General features: G+C 40.1%; 1 protein-coding gene across 7 annotated transcripts in view; it reads left to right on the forward strand.

The window, feature by feature from the left end:
- The window catches only part of LOC146306486 (pleckstrin homology domain-containing family A member 5-like), a 331,268-nt gene that overhangs the window by 229,958 nt on the left and 78,588 nt on the right, over positions 1 to 22,722 (forward strand). For 5 of the 7 annotated variants that reach the window (XM_084710716.1, XM_084710711.1, XM_084710713.1 and 2 more), the window contains exons 5-6: positions 2,008 to 2,061; positions 16,893 to 17,067. In XM_084710716.1, coding sequence (XP_084566842.1) covers positions 2,008 to 2,061; positions 16,893 to 17,067 — 229 coding nt within the window. The remainder of the gene's footprint in view (positions 1 to 2,007; positions 2,062 to 16,892; positions 17,068 to 22,722) is intronic. The other 2 variants (XM_084710712.1, XM_084710717.1) reach the window with 1 other exon arrangement.

Here is a 22,722-nt window from a genome sequence, read left to right on the forward strand (position 1 = left end):
TCACTCAGGAGAAGTTTAAATTACAAGATTCCTAAAACCCACATCCACAAAGTTGCTTTTTGTCCCCTAGGGGAAGTTTTCTTCCTCTCATCAGGATGTACCATACGCCTCTGCAGCTCTGGCTTTTATTAATGACTGTCTAGTTTCCTTTTTTGCCTGTTTTGTGATACATTCAACTCACTAATATCTTGTTCTGTTCATCTCCCTGATGTTTTGTTAATAGCCTGCTGTGCTCCCCATCCTAACAAGTTTAGAAAGAGGAGTTTTAAAAAGATGTGTCGGGCTCATCTGGCTCGGCTCTGACCCTCTCTGACACTTCTTTCTTTCTTCCTGCTTCCTCCGTCTGTCTCCTTACTGAATTATTAACAGATTCTGCTCACACATCTCTAGTTGTCTGATTGTTCAAACAACAGAAAGATAAGAAGATGGAAAAACAATAGAAAATGATAACAGCCAGACACGCAAGACTGACTGAAAATGTGAAAGAAAGAGCGACAAAGAGAGAGAAAGACAGAGATGGTGATGCTGAGCTAATGGGAGGCTCTGAATGATGGTGGGCTGATTGGTTGATCAAAGCAGTGTCTGGGGAAATGGATGTTAAAATAGCATGGCTTTAAATTTGTAATCAGATTGTTCAGAGGGAGTCACTGGAAGATTGGTGTTTAGTTCAACAAAGAGTTTGGAGTTTGGCCACAAAAGCTATTTTCACATGGACTTGCAACCTGTTCATCCTAGGTTCTTAATACACATATATTTGTCTGACCTCGAGAGTCCCTTGCTGATGCTCAAGATACCCTTTAGCATCTACATGAGATACTGCCAGAAAGCCTCTTAAATTTGTGGTTTATGTGAGATAGTAACAGTTTGGTTAGGTTTAGGCACCAAAACTACTTTGGTTTAAGCAACCAAATTAATTGGTTAGATTTGGCAACAGCGCTATGTTAGGTCTAAGAAAAGGTCACTTTAGCCAGCTTTAGGCACCAAAATTACTTAGTTTATGTACCCAAACAACTTGGTAAACTTTAGGCGACACAACTACTTGGTTAGCTTTAGGAAACATCTGTTTGGTTTCATTTAGACACCGAAACCACTTGCTTAGGTTTTGGCACCAAAACTATTCATTTAGGTGTAGCCAGCAAAATTATTTTATTACATGTAGGAAAAGGTCACTTTGGCTAGGTTTAGGTGCCAAACTACTTCATTAGATTTAGGAAAAAGTCACTTTTGCTGGGTTTATGCACCAAAACTACTTTGTTAGATTTAGGCACCAGAAATACTTGGTTAAGTTTAGGCACCAAAATTATTTAGTTGGGTTTGGGTACCCAGACTACCTGGTAAGGTTTAGGCACCAAAACTACTTGGGTAGATTGAGGAAAAGATCAGTTTGCTTAGGTTTAGGCACCAAAACCTCTTTGTTGGGTTGAGGCACCAAAAATACTTGGTTTTGTTCAGGCAACAGAATTACTTCATTAGGTTCAGGCACCAAATCTACCTGGTTAGATTTAGGAAAAGATCAGTTTGATTAGTTCCAGACACCAAAACTGCTAAGTTAGATTTAGGAAAAGATCATAGTTTGGATTAAAAATAAGTATGTTACATATTTCACATGATGTCAGTGAAGTAATTCACATGGCGCAGGTCGTGCGATGCATGTAAGGTTATGCAGCTTAAAACTTAAGATAATGGATTTACATTGAAGTTACTTTAAAGCTCGGTGTGTTTCATACAGATGCTAAAGTCTGAAAGAGACGCTGAGGGTCTCAACAAAACCTCTGTATTAACTGGGAATGAGGACGGACTCGTGTGATGTTTCATTTGCACATGCAATAAAAGTGACACGAGAACTACCTTCATTCATGTATTGTTTTATGTTTGCTTTTTCTTATTCTTTATGTTATTATTTCTGCCATTATTATTTCATTTAGCATGACTGCATTTAATTTCAGTGTCACTGTTTGAGTTCTTATTCTTTTGTCATTCTCTCTCCCTCCTTTGTTCTGTTTCTAGTGTGAATTGTGGAAAGCTTGTCCACCCTGACAGGCCCCTAGAGGCTCTCGACAGGTAATGACCCCTCAAAGCACTGCAAGAGCTGCTTTGGCTTCAGCTTCCCTATCAGCCTTGATACTTTGAATACTAGTTTGCTTCTGTCACTGACTAAGACTGGAATCTCTAGCATGCTGAATGTGTTGTTAGCAGTGGGTAAGTTCCACCGACAGTTCCACGTCTAAAAGAAGGTATACTTACAATTGGTATCCTAACTAGTCATGTGAGAAGATCAGTGTCAACATTTGTGGAAATAAGATTGTACAAACAAGCAGGGGCGTCTCGACCCATACAGAAAAAATATGCCCCACAGCTGCACTGTCACAGTTATCATTATAAGTCTTACAATATTCACTCTGAAACTTAAAATGATGCCAGGCTTACTGTATCTGCGGTTTTTCAAAAATTACACCATAGATTTTATTTAGAACATGTATAGCTGTTTTAATTGCACCCTCATGTCTGTTCTGTTTCAGTAGCTGAGTACACGAACAGTTGATGGCTGTTGTTTCCATCAGTCACTCTGTGACGCTCTGAAATAAATCTTGAATCAGTATTGCAGCAGCAGCCATTAGGCGCCAGGTTTATTGCCATTAATTAATCATTTTTATGTTTTACAGTTGAGATGCTGTATGTCATTAGTAGTTGCCGTCTCCTCAGAATAATTATGGAGTAAATGAGGATGTTCTGTTTGGTAAATGCAAGTGCTCCATCCTGAGGCAAAGAATTGGCCAAATGGAAAGTCCACATTCCTTATGTCAGTGCTTTTCAAATGTTTTTGCCCAAGGCACACCAAGAGGCAAGCCAAACCCTCAAGGCACACCTGTATTCATGTGCATGCAAAATAGCATCTATAACCAACCTAAACCTCGGAGCCAACGAGGTAAAAAGGCTGTCTGACAGCAAGGTAAAGTAGGATAAATATTCTAAGTATAGCTTACATTTAAATTGGTATTGATTTTTTTTCTCATTCTTGAAAATTCTGACAAAACTGTATTCTGAGGAGTTTGGATTTTTACTCTTCAATTATGCTGGAAAATATAATTTAAGAGATCAAACTCTTGACTCCCAGTGATCATATTTTTAATGAAATATATATTCAGATTTTCCATCTTACAGAGTTGAAAGAAAACTTTTTTCACAGCATAGTGGCAGTGAGCAGCCATTTTATTTTTTTAAAGTGTCAGAGTTCTCTTAATGCTAATCAAAATACACATTTTTAAACCATAATTCTTATTTAGCTTTGATTTAGAATGACTACAGAGTTCACATGTTATGGTTTAGAGACATCTGAGAGCAATATTGTCAAATAAAATTGTTGAGTTCACCAGTGCTTGAGCAGTATTCCTGCCTTTTCTAAATCATTTGACAGAAATCTGGGACATAACTTTAAAGGGCCAACAGATTCATTAAAAAAATCAATAAAAAAAAAAAGATGATTATAATAGCACATTTTTATATGTATGTTATCAGTAGGTATTGTTATTTTAGATGGCTTTTTTGAAGGCTTTTAGCACATTTTTAGATTGTTTGAAGTTGTGAATTCTTGTCTGGGACTGGAGTGTTTTCTGTCATAGAGCAAGTTTAGAAATTAAAAAATTAAAGGAAACCAAAAAATTTCAAAAATGACACATATTTCATATATATAAATCCGTAAAAAGTGCTTTTCTGGTAGGACATGGTTTTCCTACATCTCAAGAATGGCTCCACAGCAGTTTAGAGGCTCAGCTTCCTGCATGGTACTCCTGCTGCTTCTCCAAACTGGGGGTGTGTTGACCACCTTCTACTTTAGATAAGTACCTTGTATCACCCCACTTAAAAAAACAAACTATCCCATAAAAACTGTATCCAATGCAATGTCTCAAGCTCTAATCCTCTAAATAGACACAATATTCAGTGCCATGCTGTTCCACCTGTGGATTTTACTTTGATGAAACAAAAGAATGAGAAGCTGGAAGACTTGAAGCCAGGCTCATAGTTTCCCTCTACACCTGTCTCTGTGGACTCACTGGACACACAAATGACACTGGTCTTCTCATGTGGCTGTGTAAGATGCCAAACAAGTCAAGCTGTTCCATTAACTTCAGTCAAATCTAATTGGTGAATCCCCCACTATGCTAGCGCAATGAATAACACACTGATCTAGAACATCGGGACGCCTCCTCCAGCTTTGTCTTCAGCTCCATTCATCTTTAATTCAAGGCTTCATTCCTCTGCTTGAGAATTCTTTTTCTTCCCCTTGTTTCTGCCTCTTGCTAACACTAACTTGATTTCAGACTCCGCGTGAATTGCCTGATGAGCCGCTGAGCAACACTAATACTGAAATGATATTCTGGATGATTAATGTGTGTGCCACGAGTTGTGTCTCGAGCAACAGCAGGGAAAGTTAAAGTTTCCTCTCTGAATAATAACCCTGTGTTAAATTTAATAGGAACTAGCTCTTCTTTTGGTGCCATCTGTATCAAATTACAGCCCCTTTTCCTGCGTAAGTGGCTTGTATTACCTCTGAAATGATGAAATGAAATCAGGTGTCAGACTGCCACTGTGACTACATAGACTACACACATTTTCCTTGTTGAGTGACAGAGTTTAGAAAATAGAGGCTTTGTTTTTTCTCCCAGTTGAAGTTTAAAACTGTCTCATAGTGAGCTGTGACTCACTGATCGAATCCAGAAACATCAAAGAAAGAGAATTATACCTTAAATAATTCTCATAGCTGAGGCAAAATGATTCCAGGCAGACCAGGCAGGCCTATTGACCCATCCATAGTGGAATCTGTCTGCTCCAAATGATTTTTTTTTTTTTATTATTATCAGGGCCGTGCAGAGACCTTTGGAGGGGCAGGTGCTCAAAGTTAAAAGGGGGCCATGAATTTGCTCCATGATGCTGATTCATAATCTGCCCTTTATTATTTGTAGTGCTAATAATAAAGTAAAAAATAGGGGTGCTCCCATAGCTCAGTTGTACATGTCACCCCATGTACTGAGGGTATCGGTCCTCTGCAGCACTCGCTGGTTCGATTCCCACCTGTGACCCAGTTGCTGCATGTCATTCCCCCTCTCTCTACCCCCTACAGCTGAAGATATGACAGGAATGTCATAGTTTCAGCTGTAGGGGAATGTATATACTGACATCTTAGTGTCAAGTCAAAATGGTGCCAGTTTAGTTGAAGCCAGGAATTATTCATGACAAGGTTACAAAAGCATTTGACAGTGTAATAAAACTACATCTTAATAACAAGTCCAAAATGTACCACTTTACTTGAGGTCAAGGGAAATATTCATAATACACTTATAGTGGTCTCATGAAAGCCAGCCAGTGTCAAAACCAACTTTATATATGATGGTTTAATGTCATGTTAAAACATAAAGCTAAGCAGTTTCTTTAAGATTAATTATGTCAAATTGACATGACAAAGGCATTCACAGGTTATGTTGTCTTAGTTAATGTCAAGTTGTCATAACAAAGAAATGGCTGGCCAAGTTAATGTCAAGTTGTCATAACGAAGACATATCAAACAACATCAACCGCACCTAAAAATGACACAACTGACTAAATGAACAGTCATAAACATTTATGAAGACTCCTTCCTGTTCATAACAGATGTCATTACATGGTTACGACACTGTAATGACAGTCAACCTTTCAAATGAATCCCTACCACATAATATTAATATGTTGTAATAAGAATTTTCCATTTTATGACCTACTCCCATTTTAAATTAGCTTTTAATGTAAATTGAACACTTCCTCTAATGTTTGTTTTGATAAATTCAATATAATGTAAATTTCCACAGATTTAATTCCATCAGTACAACAAGAGAGTTATGTCTCTGAGTTCCTCTTTTTCACAAAAGAAAAAACAATTTTCCTTCACTAATCAATTCCAGTTTCCCCTTATTTGTTGCTTTTTTTTAACATTGCTGTGAAGCTGCTGTACTGAAAGGCAACACTTAGATGTTTTACATTAAAAGCCTCCCTCTGTCTCTGAACATAACTCAGTGACATGTGTGAAAATGAGATCAGTGCAAGTGGATGTTTCTGAGCCATCAGCTTTTCAACGTATTCTTGTTGGCTTCATAATTACTTGGAACTGTAAATGTTTTCCATCACCAGAAGGAACAACTCAACTCATCCAGACAAAGATAAGCACATAATAAGACACAACAAGGACATTTACACAAATGTTTGTAGTAACAGAATAAGTGCTACAAAGATGTAGATTATGCTGACTGGCTACTAGTCATTGCCTTCTTTGGCTGGGTTGGTTAGTCTTCAGCATGAGGAGTGACTGGTTAGGGTTGGGGTAAGAATACCAGAGGCAGAGTAGGGCAGGTCGTGACTTTGCCCTTCTGGCTTAAAAATGTGATATCTGTCGCCCTATATTGTTAGAAATAAGGGTTCCAAAATAGATTTTCTTGAAGGGCTGAGATTCTACACAGAATGATTTGTTTCTGAAGAACAGGTTTATCAGGGGTTCCTAAGAAGACAAAGGGTTGCATGAGAGACCCTTTTCATTCAGAGAATTTTTGATTGTTAAAATCCTTTATGAACTCTTTTGTCGAGGGTTCTTTGTACCATAAAAGGGTCCTCAGTAGAACCCCCTGGAATATAAGAAGGTCCCCAGTAGAACCCACTGAGTGTGTTCAAAATAAAACCCTTGGAATCTAAAAACATTTTCAGAAGAGTCCCATTGGTGGGTTCTAGATAAAAGGTTCCTGGTAGAAGCCCCTGAGTGTTCTAGATAAATCCCTGGGAGTCTAAAAAGGTTGTCTGTAGAATGCCCTTGGTCAGTTCTAATTAAAAGCCGTGGAATATAAAAAAGGTTCTCAGTAGAATCTTGGTGTTCTGCAAAGGTTCTCAGTAGTTAGTAGTTAGCAGAACCCTTAGAAGTTGAAATAGTTCTGGATAGAACCCCCAGAGAGGGGGTGGAGCCATTACACCATGGAAGGGTTCTCTCTTGAACCCCTCACAGCGGGCTTCAAATATCATGAAAAAATGATCTTTTTTCTGCTCTGAAACACTGGGAGCATGTCCACTCCGCTGTCTCAGTGTCACCACTACAACCTAAAAAACGACCAGAAACATACAGCAGCTTTTTTGGACATGTTTGAGCCACCAGAGCCAGAGGACGGTGACAGGATGTTTTTTTTTTGTTTGTTTGTTTTTTTTTCTGTGTTGGGTTGTTGGAACTGAGGTGAGCCAAAGTGAACTGCTGGGCTGATTTGGACTGAGAGAGTCAGTGAAGGTACATTTGTAACTGACTGTTAGGGAGGGTGAGGGGAGGGTGAGGCAGTGCTGTTAGTGAGTTGTTTCATGGGGCTATTGTGGGGGACCATGGCTTCAGCACCGAGCCGTGTTTCAGGTCCCAAAAAATCCTGAACACAGAAATTGTGAACAACAGTTTAATGGTTGAACTCCACAATTCACTACTACATAGTTCTCAGTCTTTCTACATGTTGTCAGCAACTTTTTTCTAACATGTATGATCTGAGAAGATATGAGAAGAAAAACTCTTTTTTTTTCTTTACGCGATCTTTAACATTGTCTGTTTCAACAATAGTAATAGCAGAGTGATGCTCCCACAGTGAGAAATTCTTTGGCTGAAATCACGAGTAAGATAGTACAGAGAACAAAAATTGATGTTTGAAATGGAGCACAGTCATCAGTAACATCAGTCGCATTCAGAGCAGATAAACACTGGTTCTCACAGTGCAGGGGAAGCATTACAGCAAACAAATGGATCGGGGCAAAAACTCAATTTTATTTCATTCCAGAGCTCTCTGATCATGCTTAGACGGCTGAGTAACGGCCTGCACCGCCAGCACCAGAGCTCCTACGTACCGGTTTCATCAGCCGGTCACTGAAGTGAAAATAAACAGAGCAGGAGGAGGAAAGGGTTTATGGAGGAAAGGTTAATAAAGGCTAAGATAACCGTGTGACTGAAAGATGAAAAGGTAGACGAGATGAGACAGTGGGACGGATTGAAAAGGCAGAAACAGATTGGCTGTGCGATCAGTGGACGGTTTGTGCTGTGTGTGTGTTGGTCAGCATGCTTTAGATGTAGGGCTCTTGTTACTAGAGGCGAGTGAAGGCCTCCCCTCTCACTCACAGTCAATTGGCCGGCAATTCAGTGTCACCAACAGAGCCACGAAATGGGAGCAATTTCAGAACATCCGCCTCTAGCAACAATGGCTCTGTGTGTTCTAGGGGCTAAATGCCTTTGCTCGCAGACACTGCACACTCACACACACTATTGAGACTGATGCGTGTGAATGTTGCCAGCTCAGCTGAAAAATATTTCATAATGAATGTATTCTGACTCTGGATTCTTGAGCTCATCCGGTTAAATCAGTAACGTTGACAGGCTGCTGGAAAGAGACTGACTGGTGTTTCTGCACCCACATTATGGGTGTCTTAGAGATTTCAACACATAATGACTTGGATGGATGTCAGAAAAAGTATATTATCCTCCAGTAAATACCAGATGGGTATTACATGATATTTGACTTTTGCTGAGGCTTCCAGAGAGATTGATTCCACTCCCCAGTCATGTTTAGGCTGGTGCTCTTTGCTTCAACACGTTCCTACTCCCAACTTGTCAAATATGGCAGCTTGTTGAGTGGGGCTGGGTACTGGTACTGGTGCTTTTAAGGTATCAACTGAAGGAACCCAGAACCAAGTCGTATTGAAACGTCTCCAGTCAAGCGATACCTGCAATCCATTTTGCAGCTAGATCTAGAAAACACCCAATCACCTCAGATGTTCTTAAATTTAAGTGTGTGATTAGCTTGATACCACAGGTACAGCTAGCAGCTATATACAGTCTGTGGTGGTGAAGTCGGCCATGATGTATATGATGGACTCTGCAGTTCAACATACCAAGATCCCACCAAAACAAAAGAAATGTTATCAAATGAAGTACTCCATTGGTATAGGTACCACTTGAAGGGGAATGATATTGGTACTGCTATTGTAATTTTCAGAACGATATCCAATCCTGTTGGTCAGTGACCCTGTACCTATCAGGATGCTGTAGGTACACCTCTAGCATCGGTTTTGCATAAATAATTAGCAATAATAATGTCCGTAGGCTTTGAAAATAAAGACAAAAAATAACTGGGAAAGTTCAAGGAAAGACCATGGTTTGGACTAAAATAGGTTTTTAATTTACATAAGTTATGTATGTAACTAACATATATCAGTTATATACGTAACTATGTAACGTAACTTAAGTATGTCTTCTAAAGAAGTCAATGTTTCACACAAATGCTGCTGTCCTGGGTAGGTTCAAGGAAACTAAAAAAGAAGGAAGAGACATTTCATCACTATAGAACATTCTATTCTCTACTTGGTGCCAGACTTTGGGGACAGCTCTATTGAAACCTATGGGAGAAGCACACTAAAACTCAACATATCTGCGTTGTATGACCTTTGATGAAAAAACGTCTCTTTAAAAAATGAGTTCACATTGCACAGAATAATATATTCACTGACTTTTCCAAATGTGTGCATTTGTTTATTTGCTGTCGGTCTCCAAATAGTATGATCAACATGCGCACCCATCACTCCAAACGGGCACAGGCTACGCAAGATAGCTATGATGCGTATGCATGCCTATGTGAAGGCATAGCTAAAAACAAGTTTGTTTATGGCCTAAGTCAACGTTGACTCATAGCTTCACGTGGGACACTGCACACCACTCTAAAAGTCCTGTGTTTGTTTGAACCATCCATCCACCCCATCTCCCCCATATCTGAACTTTCTCACTCTTTATACCACTTCACCTTTCTCAGACACAACATTAAAACTTAACGCTGTCAGTCTTCAGAAATGAAGCTAGAGATGTACCTACAGTGCCAGTTTGAAGTGAAGCAGCACTGACCAAGCTGCTGTATTTGATACACTGGGAGTGAGAACTGGCTTTCTCACAAGATAATAGGACAGCACCCTTTTTTTAATTTTATAGGTTAACTTAAGTTATGGATAGTATGGAAGCAATCTTTAGTAAGTCTTATAAGAACTTCTAGATATCCCATGCTCAAGATGACTGAGAATCTTCACCGACAAATAGCCTAAAGGCAGGTTCCTGTGTGTACACATGAGCAGACGTATTTTGGCATTCAGTTTGATGTCAGCTTGTTGGATGTCAACTTGAAGTTCTCTGTGAAGTCCCAAATCAAAAGAGAATCAGAGGTGTAATTAAAACAAAAGACCTGCTGTAGCTTCAAGGGTACCCTGTGTCAAATTTGGAATGCCTCTAAAGTCTCTAAAGCATACTAAAATGCATAATTAACCATAACTTCCAATTTGCAACTGCAGCTCCCTTAACTAATATTAGTAATTTACCCCCTATTAAGAGCTAAGTATTAAATGTGACAATCTAACTTGCCTTTAAGTGCTTTTGCCAAACTGAGGGATGGATGACTGCTGTGGGGATGCAATGCTCTAAGAGTTTCCTATTTAAAAATCCATGACATTAAGGACTCCTGTAATTTGATTGGATGAAAGCATGCCATTGATTCTTATAATCCCTCTGAATTTCAATCAAAGTCAAACATATTTTTTGTATCAACATGACAAGAAATTGATGTTTCTATTTGATATGAGTGTTCAGTCAACATTTAATTTGCAGAGTTGGGGTTTTCCATTTGGCTTCAGGGGGCTAAATGTTGCTGAGTAGGCTGGAGTATAGCAAAGGAGATTATCAGAGCTGTCAGCGTAGAATATAGAAGAGCTGGTAATGTGCTGCAAGGCATGTAAATGGTTGGCATGCCAATTATGCTCCTTGTGGCTCCTTGGAAAGTACAGGACTTTAGTACATATGAGGATAAGTGGTGATTAACTGTAGTTTTAGGTAAAGCAGGAAAAAGAATGGAATAGCAAGAGAGCAGAGGTATTACAAAGAGTTAATAAGGCAGGTGAGATTATGACACAGTAGGAAGTGTTGAAGGAGAGATAAAGACGTCCATTTTTCACCCAGGGGCCATTCCAGCTGCTATACCGCTGGTTATCTGATCTGCAGTGTGGGACAGTCACAGGCGATACACCTGGGAGACAGACCACTGTTTTTATCAGCACCATCAGCCTGTGAGTGTGTGTCTGAAAGAGATGGGGCCACACTCCATGGTGCAGGTGTATTCGGAGGCGTCAGAGACAGTCTGTGCAGAAGATATCATTTATACTTCTGATGAGTTCCCAAAAAAAAAGCGAAACAGATCTTATCTCAACTTTGATTCTGTTTTATCTGAACCTGCACACAACTAATGAAGCAAAGCCTGTAAGATAGTGTGAGCAGTCGACTCATATCGCAGTTACACTCATATACTCTTATTTTTGCAGCATAGATTCAACACCATTTTGATTTTGATCTTTTATTTAAGCCATCAGTCCTACAATGTCCTGTAGACTCTAGAGTCTACATAGAGCTTGAAGTAATAATCATCACTTCTGCTGAATTTTGTGTTTTCTAGTGGGGAGTGACCAAACATCAACACTGTAAATATTGTAACTGAACATAGTAATTCATTCCATGTTAGTTGGCTGACTAAATAATAATAATAATAATAATAATAATTTTATTTATATAGCACTTTTCAAGCTTACGCACAAAGTGCTTTCCATATTAAAAGATTTACAGAATAAAAGGAAAAAAGCATAAAAATCATATTGAAACATTTAAAAACGCATTAAGAGCAGATAAATACAACATATTTTCTTAAAAACAATAAAGCAATAAAACATTAATCATAGTAGGCCATTCTATAGAAGTGAGATTTAAGAAGTCGCTTGAAAGTCTCTGTGGAGTCTGCTGATCTCACATTAAGGGGAAGACTGTTCCAGAGCCGAGGGGCCAAAGCTGAAAAGGCACGGTCACCCTTAGTTTTAAGTCTGGTCTGAGGAACAGCCAGGAGATTTTGATCAGCTGATCTCAAGGGCCTGGCTGGACTGTACAAGGTTAAAAGCTCCTTAATATATTCTGGAGCAAGACCATGAATTGCCTTGTATGTAATTAGTACAATTTTAAAATGTATTCTAAACTTAACTGGTAACCAGTGCAGGGATGCTAAAATTGGGGTGATATGACAGGACTTTCTAGATGTAGTCAGTAATCTGGCTGCTGAGTTCTGGATGAGTTGTAGTTGTGAGACCAAGTGTGAGTTTAAACAGGTAAAAAGAGAGTTACAGTAGTCCAGACGTGACGATATAAAAGCATGTATGACTTTTTCTGTGTCATTAAAACTGAGCATGTGTCTAATCTTGGAGATGTTTCTTAGCTGGTAGAAACAAGACTGTGTGATCTTCCTGGTGTGCTGTTCAAAGGACAGTTGACTGTCAAAAGTTACTCCAAGGTTCTTTGCTACAGATTTTACATTGGTGGAGATTGGACCTAGAGAGGACTGTATCTGTAATTTGTGACGTTCTGGGCCAAAGATCAAAACCTCTGTTTTATTGCTGTTGAACTGTAGAAAATTCATTGCCATCCAGTCTTTGACACTGGATAAGCAGGATTGGAGTATGCTGAGACTGTGTAGATCTTGAGGTTTAAGTGAAAGATATAACTGCGTATCATCGGCATAAGAGTGGAAGGAGACGTTGTGTTGCCGAATGATATGTCCAAGGGGTAGCATATAGAGGGAGAATAAAACTGGTCCCAGAATTGATCCTTGGGGTAGTCCATAAGAGATGTCCGCTGTTGTTGACTTAAAATCCTGAATGGAGACGAAGAACTTCCTGTTTTCCAGATATGAGGAGAACCAATTCAGTGCAACACCAGAAATTCCTGCCCATGTACTCAGTCTTTCAATAAGAATTCTGTGCTCTATAGTGTCAAAGGCTGCACTTAAGTCCAGCAGCACTAGGACAGAGCAGTGACCTGAGTCTGCAGCCAGTAACAAATCATTTGTAACACGAAGAAGAGCTGTTTCTGTGCTATGTGCCTTTCGAAAGCCACTCTGGAATTTTTTTTAAACTACAGCACATCTTAAAACCAGCTCAAAATACAAATTTTTTTTCCTATAACCCAGCTTTACAATTCTAAAATATTCTAGAGTAGTGGTCTTTTTCATGGGACAAAGTTAAAGGACTAGAATTGTGCTTATTAATTACAGATATGAAGTTGAGATCAGCATTTTTAGGAGAAAAGTCTACGGTGCATTTCTGTTATTGCCTTGCGAGGTGGCTGGATTTGTGAAATCATGCAAGAATCTGTCTTACCAGGCTTCAAGTTATCTGTTTGTGTCATCATCGAAGAAGGGACTATCGGCAGCTCTGGGCAAGGTTTTAGAGTCATCTCGAACAAACAATGGCGGCTCCTGAAGAGGTTAGCATAGATACTGTGGTAGCATCAGTTGTATCAGACTTAGAGAGTATTTCTTCAGTGAAAGAACAGCAATGACACTGAAGGCTTTTCTCAATTGAAAAAGATGATTTCGATCTTCTCCTGACTGGTTTCGGCAAGAGTTTGATCTGACTGGTTGAAGTTAGCCTATGTTAGACGTGACAGGTGGGTCATCCAGTCACCTGCCAAGTGTTTTTTTGAAAGTGCTTGCCCTTTTCCAAACAATTTCTAAGGACAACTTTAGATTTAAATATTGTTTAGTGTGAGTGAGAATTTTTGTCTAATGGTAGCACAAGAGGATGAGACAGGGATCAACAAACACGACAGAATTCATCATCGAGGGATAATCAAGGGATCATCAGGGAACACCCCATCATTAGTCTCTCACATACCTTGTCATGGACCAAAGTTTTAATCAAGTGCACATTTTGGCCTCGTCATGTTACAGGGGTTATTGGGAATCATTATGTCCTGAGTATAGGCTAAAGAACGCCATTAAATTTATCATTGTGTCTTTAGCAGCTAGATCTTCAGTTTTCTTTACCAGCCACTGGGATTGTGTGTGTCTGGTGTTTGGTTCTGGGCAGGTAGTTTACAGTGGATTTATCAGAGTTTATTTCCCTGAAAATAGTTCCCTGCTGAGAGTGGAATTTGTGGGCAGGAAAACAATGAGCTTAAAGAGTCCAAATGCTCTGTAACTCTGACAGAACTGCAAATTTGGAGGCAATTCCCAGTTGATGTATCACCACTTTCCACGGCTGCTGGTAACAGGAACACAGGTGAAAGGATCCAAATGCAGACAACTGATGCAGAGCTGATGCAGTTTAGCACAAGATTTCGGAGTACAAAAGCCTATGGGATGGTGGGTCAAAACCAGGGAAGGCAGTCCAAACAAATTCAACAAGGAGCAGGCGAGAAATAAAAAGTCCAATAAAAAGGCAACAGGCAGGTAACAGATCTCAGGTACAACAAATGAACAGGATGCAGAGGCTAGAGTGCAAGACATGAAGCACATTGCAACTTAACAATCTGGCAAGGAACAAAGGAAGTTTGTTGTGCCTGACTATGTCTTCTGTCTCCAAGGATAACAACTGTAAAGTAAGATCTCTATAAAAATGTTGATGTATTCAGATCACCAGAGACTGCTCATCTTAGGGACTGGCAGCACGTGCTGAACAGAAGTAATAGAAAACCTTGTGTGTTGTGTTTCGTCAACAGTAATAACAACTTGGACAATGGCTTTCATTGACTTGTTTTAGTTATATTCTGCTGACCTTGGGAGCACAGATAAAGCTGTCACCATGTGGTAGTTTTAATCAGACACGGGGACCTTGAACTTTCTTTTTCTCACATTAGCTATTGTCCTTCTACTCGACTAGGGGCAAAAAACTTTGCACTGGTTCAATTTGTCAGGCCGAGCTGGCAGGCCATTTAAATTGGTCGGACGTAGAGGCATATATCAGAGGTGACACCCAGAGAATAATAGCTGTGATTCATGCCACCAACTCTCTTCCCTCACATTCTCACTTTCTTTATCTCTGTTTCCCCGGCTCTCTTCTCCGTCGCATCCCTCTCTGCTTGCGCTCATTCGAGCCGCCTCTACCCTTCCCCTTCGTTCTCATCCTCCCTCTCTTTAATGGCCCTAACTGAGATAGTGTGTCATTAAGAGAGTGAAGATAGGGTCTGCTTGATGAGATGGGGGCGGGGGGGGCTGGCTGATTGGCTGCCTGGATTGTCTTGGAGACAGATTGGGCCTTTGAGATTAGCGACTCCTCTCTGTTGTATTGGTAGCACAATCAGTCACAATACAGCACACACACATCGACCTGCACATATTTGCCAATTATTTTAACTGAATGAACTAATTTAACCAAAGGCACCTTCACACTTACCACCTTAATGGTTCAGTCAACTCTGTAGTGTTTACTCCTTAAAAAATGGAGCTGCTTTTAAGAAACTGACTTACACCAACTTCCATCCATACAGTTTCTGTCCAAGTTCCATTGCACAATCTGTTGCATGCAAAAAGTTCCAACACTAAAGTCACCAAACTGGACATCCCTCAACTGCTTCTTAAGGTTCCGTCCATGAAAATCACAAACAGAATAAGTAAGAAGGTACAACCCTGGCGGGGTATCCTGTCAACGAGACGAAATCTACGAGCTCATGTTTAATTTGTCTGTTCTAGATTTTGTCGGGCCAGTCACAACTGTTTAGTTAACGTGGTACGAGTTTGACAAAGAGACTGCCAGAGGAAAGTCATACATTCCAAGCATGACACACCAGGCTCACACAACTCAAATAAAACTGTCAGACAAGGCAGTGCTGATCAAATATGAATCAAGATTCTGTTATTGTATTGCCTATTTCTCTCCTGACATGTTTTAAAAACATTTTACTGTACTATTTAGCAGGCCTGCTGGCATCCAGAGGCATTTTGGTAACTGTTTTTGATAACGCCCCTTGGGAAATAAATTAGAGGTTTTAGACTAATTCACATTAATTGACATTGATTCAGAAATGTGAATTAGACTGGTGATGCCATGCTACAGGTGGCTCCCAGTGTCCTAGAGAATGTGCTTCACTTTCTATCACGAAGAGACCCCAAGAGTCTAACATCCTCATGTAGACTGGATCGGTAAACTCGCATGACCCTTCTAGAGTCCTTGCAAGACCAAAGAGCTGGTCCAGTGTTCCACACAATGCTTCCTCTGAGTCTGGGGTTCATTAGTCAGCCTGAGCTGGACTAAAACCTGGATTATACTCCCAAACAGACAACTGCAGACACCATGGACGTGTAGTAGTTCTATTTATACTTCCTGCTCTTATGGATGTGGAAGGTATCATTTTAGCTTAAGAGTGACTTAGATGGATCAGTGTCTTTGGAACAGAGTAACTTTTTCCAGAATAAGGAGACTGATGCCCTCCTGAAACCAGCCTGGAAGGGGATCTCACCTACAAATACCTAGTAGCCAGGCCAGCTCCCATGGTCGCCCTCCATCTTGCGCCTGTGTCATGTTTTGTGAAGGAGAAGAACTAAACAGAAAAAGGAGGTATTTGTGGAGTTAAAGTATGGAAACTTGTTCTTGATGACCAACGAAAAGTATCTGTTAAAGCAGATGGATATTGACAACAGTCAGAAGCCATGTTTCCACTAGGGAACCAAACTTTCCTTAGGTACTAGGAGCCTTCAGAGGAACTAAGTGTGTCTCCACCTCAGGGACCAGGATCCAAATCCAAATCTGCGGACATTATTTTACCCCCAAAAAAGTAGTACTTTCAGAAATTCCAGGAACTTTGGGGTTGAGCCGTGGAGCTTCTTGCTGTGTTGTTGTTTTTTTGGTTTTGTTTTGTTTTTGCTAATGAAAACAAAACCAAACTCATGGTCACACCTCGTGTAGCTCTTACTTTAATAATTGCATTATACTGTACTTTTTTTTATGTGTAGGTCAAATGTCTGACTCACTCCCTCTCTCTTTGTCTCTCTATGTCTCTCGCTCTGTGGCAGGCCGGCTCCCAAGGCTTCGTCAGAGCAGGGCAGCACCAGTGACAAGAAGGAACGTCCCATGAGCACCATGAGCGAGGCATCAAACTATACAGGTGGCTCCGACTACAGCACCTTCCCCGGCAGCCCATCCACCACCGTCACTACTGCCACCACCACCTCCACGTCATCTACACGGGTTGGTCTCCATCCAAACATTTATTAAATCTTGAGCACAGCTCTGGTGAGCAGTTTAATCATAGTTGAGTCACTCCACCACTTTGGTCCAGACTGAAATTGCAGACACTGGATGGATTGCCATGAAATCTCATAGATAATCATGTTCCCCAAAAGATGAATCCTAAATACTTCATTGATCCTTTGACTTTTCATCTAATAACCCCAGCAGGTCAGAGTGGATAATTGAATATCTCAGCAGCTACTATGGTTCAGCAAAAATGGTTCTCAGATGATGAAGCTCAAAGAATTTAATGATCCCCAGACTTTTTCTCTTCCACCACCAGCAGGTTGACATTTCTAGGTTAGCTTGACACCTATTGTTTTCTATGTGCATTGTTTTCTATGTGTATTAAACCCACATACACTCTTGGTCAGGATATACCTTTTTCCTAAACAGCTTCTTTAGCATAACCCATACTCAGAATGTGCAGAATTTGACATAATTTCTGCTTTTTTGAAGCGTTGAAATGCATCGATGTTTGGAAGTAGGACAGTGAATCCTGACACATAAGAGTGTGTCAGCGCTTCAGGAAAGCAGAACTTTTGTCAAATCTGACACATCCTGGGCGGCACATCAGTGTGTGATACAGCTGTCATGGATGCAGGTGTGCATTGCACAAAAGAGAAAAGAGAAAAGTCTTTGAAATTTCTTAGCCATCCAGGTCATCGTATTCCCCAGGAGCTGCTTCAGGCAACTGGATTTGTTTGAGTTTCTTGAAAATGTTTTACCTCTTAACTGAGAAGCTTCCTCAGTTTTAACTGACAAGTGGTCTTTAAAGGAACAGACAGACATTTAGATAAGTATATGTGCTGGGAACCTGGAGTGTCCATGAAGTTATAGGGAGCGGCAGTAGCTCAGTCTGTAAGGACCTGGCTTAGGGACCAAAGGGTTGCCAGTTCAAATCCCACTTGCTCCAAAGTATGGGGTCTGGACTGGTAGCTGAACAGGTGCCAGTTCACCTCCTGAGCACTGCAGAGGTGCACTTGAGCAAGGCACTGAACCCCCAACTGCTCAGGGCCGGGAGACCAGGATTCATGTACAAAGTGAAACCAAAAGTCACTTTGTTTTTTGTTTTGTTCACTTCTTTTTAACTTGCAGAACCTAGTCTATGTTAAGTATATTACATACATTAACTTTGGCAAACATACTTTTTTTTAAAACAAAGCATGATCTTTTCCTTAACCTAGCCAAGTAGTTTTTGTGCCCATATTTTGAAAGTCTACACAGCTGTTGCATATTTTTACTATTGCTAGTGTGAAGGAATTGATGCTACAGGGATAGGGTAAGCGGAAGGCCACTGGCCAAGCTGCTATGTTGTGAGAACGTGTTGAACTGTCAGTCAGAAAACAAAATGATTCCTTTTAGATAGTCAGTCTTGTGTTGGACTAAGTTTTTCCTTACTACAGTTGCCTCAGTTCTTGCTCTTGGTGGGAAAAATTGGGTTTGTAAAGAGTACAGACTAGACCAGCTCTATTTGAAAAGTGCCCAGAGATTGCGCTGTACAAATAAAATATAATTGCACTGCAATAAACTGAATTACACTGAAATGCGTTGAAGTGAATTAAATGCAAAACAAGCAGCTGCTCTGGTTCGAGAGGTTATCCCTTGTTGTTGTTTTTTTTGCATTCATTTTTAGCAAACTGTATTGATATTTAATGGAATGAATGAAAGGGATTCATGTAAGTGATTCAGTCAAACATTAAACCGTCACTACAGCCCCTAACACCCCTGATAGAGTTGATTTGTTGTTCTCATAATGCCATGCTGGAGGTCAACCTCAAGCCATCTATAATGGTTACATGCTGAGTCGTCACTGACTCACACCCAGTGACTGTTCTGGAATGTGTCCACGTTGTGTCATTACCTCTCATCTCAGGCTGGAGGAGTGTACGTAAGAAGCAGGCTGCCTCAGCTGTATTAGCAGCGAGCGATTCATCTGCACAGGTCACTGCTCTGTTAGACTGAACAACGTGTGCCTTTATAAATGATTAGTAAACCTCACAAACACACAGAACATACATATGCATGGGTAGATCAAATCAAAAGTTCTGTGCTTTCATGAATAAGTGATGCTTATACTATTATTACTTCTGCTTACACTGGCCAAAAGAAAGTATAACACTGCATATCTTCATGTATTCATGAGAAGTCATTATTTATAACTGAGCAGTACGGGTCCTGCTCCGTGCCTCGCCTGAGAAACATTTGAAAAAGCACACAGGCAGTCGATGGAAGAAGATGCATTGTGGGAAAAAGGTCAAAACAAACGTAAAGAAGCTGCTAACATTTTGAGGATATTTTGCAGTGTAAATAGTTAAGCTGTGGGTGTTTTTCTTTGGGCAAAATGCCAGACAGAGATAACATGCAGGAAGGTTCTGCAGCGAAACAAACGTGCCAAAAGAAAACTAGTTCACACACAAGAACAGCTTGATGATATACTGATAAAGATGTAGGTTTGTGCCAATGAAGAAGAATCTTAATACAATGATATTTTAGCCAGTAGTGATAGAGTGCTGTCTGTGGGGGGACACTGGGTTTTATGCCCTCTAAAGTTAAAGATGACAGGAAAAACTGCACAGTCATAAATTTCATTGGTAATTGAAAGAACAGCAAATAAAGTCATAGCATGTGTTATATTATTCTTAATATTTAATTTACATGATGAGGTGTAGTGTGCGGTTTGTAGTGTCTTATATGTTACCGGTCCAGCACAATGAGTGCTTTAAAGGGATAGTTCACCCAAACATGAAAATTCAGTCATTATCTACTCACCCTCATGCCAATTGAAGGTCAGATTTAGTTTTTTATTCCACAAAACACTGCTGGGGTTTCCCAGTAAAATAGCGTTGCAGAATCTCCCAAACAATGGAAGTGAATGGTGATAAATTTTCAAACATATTAAACAGCCCCAAAAAACCCAATAAAATGCCTCCATATTGCTCGTCTGGTGTAATCCAAGCCTGCTAAAGCTCCAGCATGCCATTCACTTGTGTGTGCACACCGTCACACCACACACATCCAGTTCAGACAGTGTGCACATGCATGTGAACATGTCTCCCAAGTTAAGGATCTAAAGTGAAGATTCAGGCTAAAAACATGGTGTAAATGACATATTTCAAGTCAGCTTGGCATGCTGGGGCTTTAGGAAACTTTGATTACACCAGACAAACAGTATGGAGGGATTTTATGTTTTTTGCTGTTGTTTTTTTACATTTGAAAACTGTTTGAGAGATTCTGTGACACTGTTTTCCTGTGGCACTCTACCTGACCTTCAATCTGCATGAGCGCGAGTAGATAACGACCAAATTTCCATTTTTGGATGAACTATCCCTTTAATACAGTAACTTGTAGCTCCATCATCAGGATTAGACACAACACGATTTCTGCCACCAGCTTTGTGTTGAAATACTTCAAAAGATTGAACAATGTAGATGTAAAGTGTTGGCTGTGCTCTGGGGATCAAATGTGTTCAACAAGCGCTTTTCTGCAACAAATTAATCTTTATTACTGCAAAATTCCAAGTGAAAGCCCAAAGCATGCAAGAACACTGGACTGATACCTTATCCAAAATACTTCTGGGTGAAATACTGGCAGAGATGGCAGCATGATGGATTTACCTTCAGCACTTGGCTGTGGGGAAATAAAGCTTTCACTGAAGAAAGATGCCAAAATCTCCTGAAGCATCCATCTGAAATCTCACACCAAGTGAGTGAGAGCTTTTTAACTTTGAGTGATCACTAAGTTTATTAGGCCTGCTGCTTCTGACATTGCAGTGCACCCAGTGAGAACAGAATGAATCTGTCTCATCTTAATAGAATGACTTTGAATACACCAGATGACTTGTCTTAATGAATTTCCTTAGTTCATAATATGAAGAGTTGTTAAATATCACTCCCATGATGCTGTTCAGATCACAGGCAGTGAACTTGGCATTTCATCCTTGCACCTGCAGCATAAGTAAAGCTGCATGCACAATTTATATTTGATGATTAAAGATGAAATGGTGTTCTTCTGCCTCAATAATTATTAATACCATCAGATAATATACTACAGCAGCCTGGTTTGGATCACACATTTCTACATATGTTTTTTTTACATATGGTGTCTGATCATTGTGTTTTGACAGTAGCCAAAATGATACCTTAAAAACAAAGGCATTTCTTGGGCTAGTGTGCTTATTTTTCAGTGACAGAAAATGTCTAATTTTTTGGGATTTGTTGTGGCAATCAATCTGTTCCATCATGCAGATGGTGTGAAAACTCTGTCTACTTGAAATTACAATACTAATGTGCAGCAAACAGATTTTGATACAATGTAATGCTGCCTAAATGTTGTTTTCCATCAACATAATGAAGTTCTTGAGTTCTAGAATGGCCTGGGTGAGTTCTAGATAAGGCCCTTAGAAGGTGGAAATTTTCTGGGTGGAACCCCCAGAGAAGGTTCTGGGTGGAAACCATTACGCCAGAGGGGTTCTTCTCATGGGGGTTTTGGGTAGAACCTTTCACAGATTATTTTGGATATAACCTTTTATGCTGGGTTCTTAAAGGGTTCCGAGTGGAACCTTTGTAAAGGATTCTAAAAAAAAAAAAAAAAAAAAGACAATTACAGATGAAACCTTAAAAAAAATGTGGATTTTTAGATTCCTTGTGGTGGATTCAAAATGAAAGCCTTGGAATATAAAAGAGTTCTTGGTAGAACACCCTGGTAGGGTTCTAGATGAATCCCTTAGAAGGTGGAGAGTTTCTGGATAGAATGCTGAAAGATGGTTCTGGGTGAAAACATTATGTCAAAAACGGCTCCTCTCATACAGGGCTTTGAGTGGAACCTTTCACAGATGGTTCTGGGTATAATCCTTCGTGTTGGGTTCTATGTTGAACCCCCTGAAAGGGTCCCAGGTGGAACTTGGGTTCCTTCCCACCTTCACTGAGTTCTAGAATGGCCTGAGTGAAGAAGAAGGAAATTTTCTGGGTGGAACCCCCAAAGAGGGTTCTGGGTGGAGACATCACACCAAAGAAGGGTTCTTCTAAAGGGGGGTTCTAGGTGGCACCTTTGTAATATAAAGGAGTTCTTGGTAGAATGACCAGGAACCCTTAGAAGGTGGAACATTTCTGGGTAGAACCTCCAGAGAGGGTTGTGGGTGGAAACATTTTGCTATAGTGGCGTTCTTCTCCCTTTATGTTGGGTTTTGTGTAGAGCCCTCTGAAATTGTTTCAGGTGGAATCTTTATAAAGGGTTCTACCAGGAACAAAAAAGGTTCTCCTGTTTGGACAAGCTGAAGAGGTTCTAGTTAGCACCTTTATTTAGTGTACATGAACTGATGTAGGTTCCTGCATGATGACGTTGACACATGTATAGGTTGAAGATTGGAAGGGGAGGGTATCAGTGCTACGTCACTACTTTTAGCTAATAGCTGAGTTTCTATTTGAAAAATCTGCTAAACAACACAGATGGAGTTAAATAGGTGCACAATCTGAACGGGGATGTGATCTAAAAATGGTTTAAAAGACATTTTTTCATTTCATCTCGACTTTAATTTGACAGAGTTGCCTGTGGGCAGATGTAAACTTTGGAGTAAGGGTAACCCCCTGGGCCATAATTATCTCCAGTAAATTT

The sequence above is a fragment of the Lutjanus erythropterus genome, chromosome 22 (assembly GCF_056507025.1).
Source record: "Lutjanus erythropterus isolate fLutEry1 chromosome 22, fLutEry1.hap2, whole genome shotgun sequence".
Classification (NCBI taxonomy): domain Eukaryota; kingdom Metazoa; phylum Chordata; class Actinopteri; order Lutjaniformes; family Lutjanidae; genus Lutjanus; species Lutjanus erythropterus.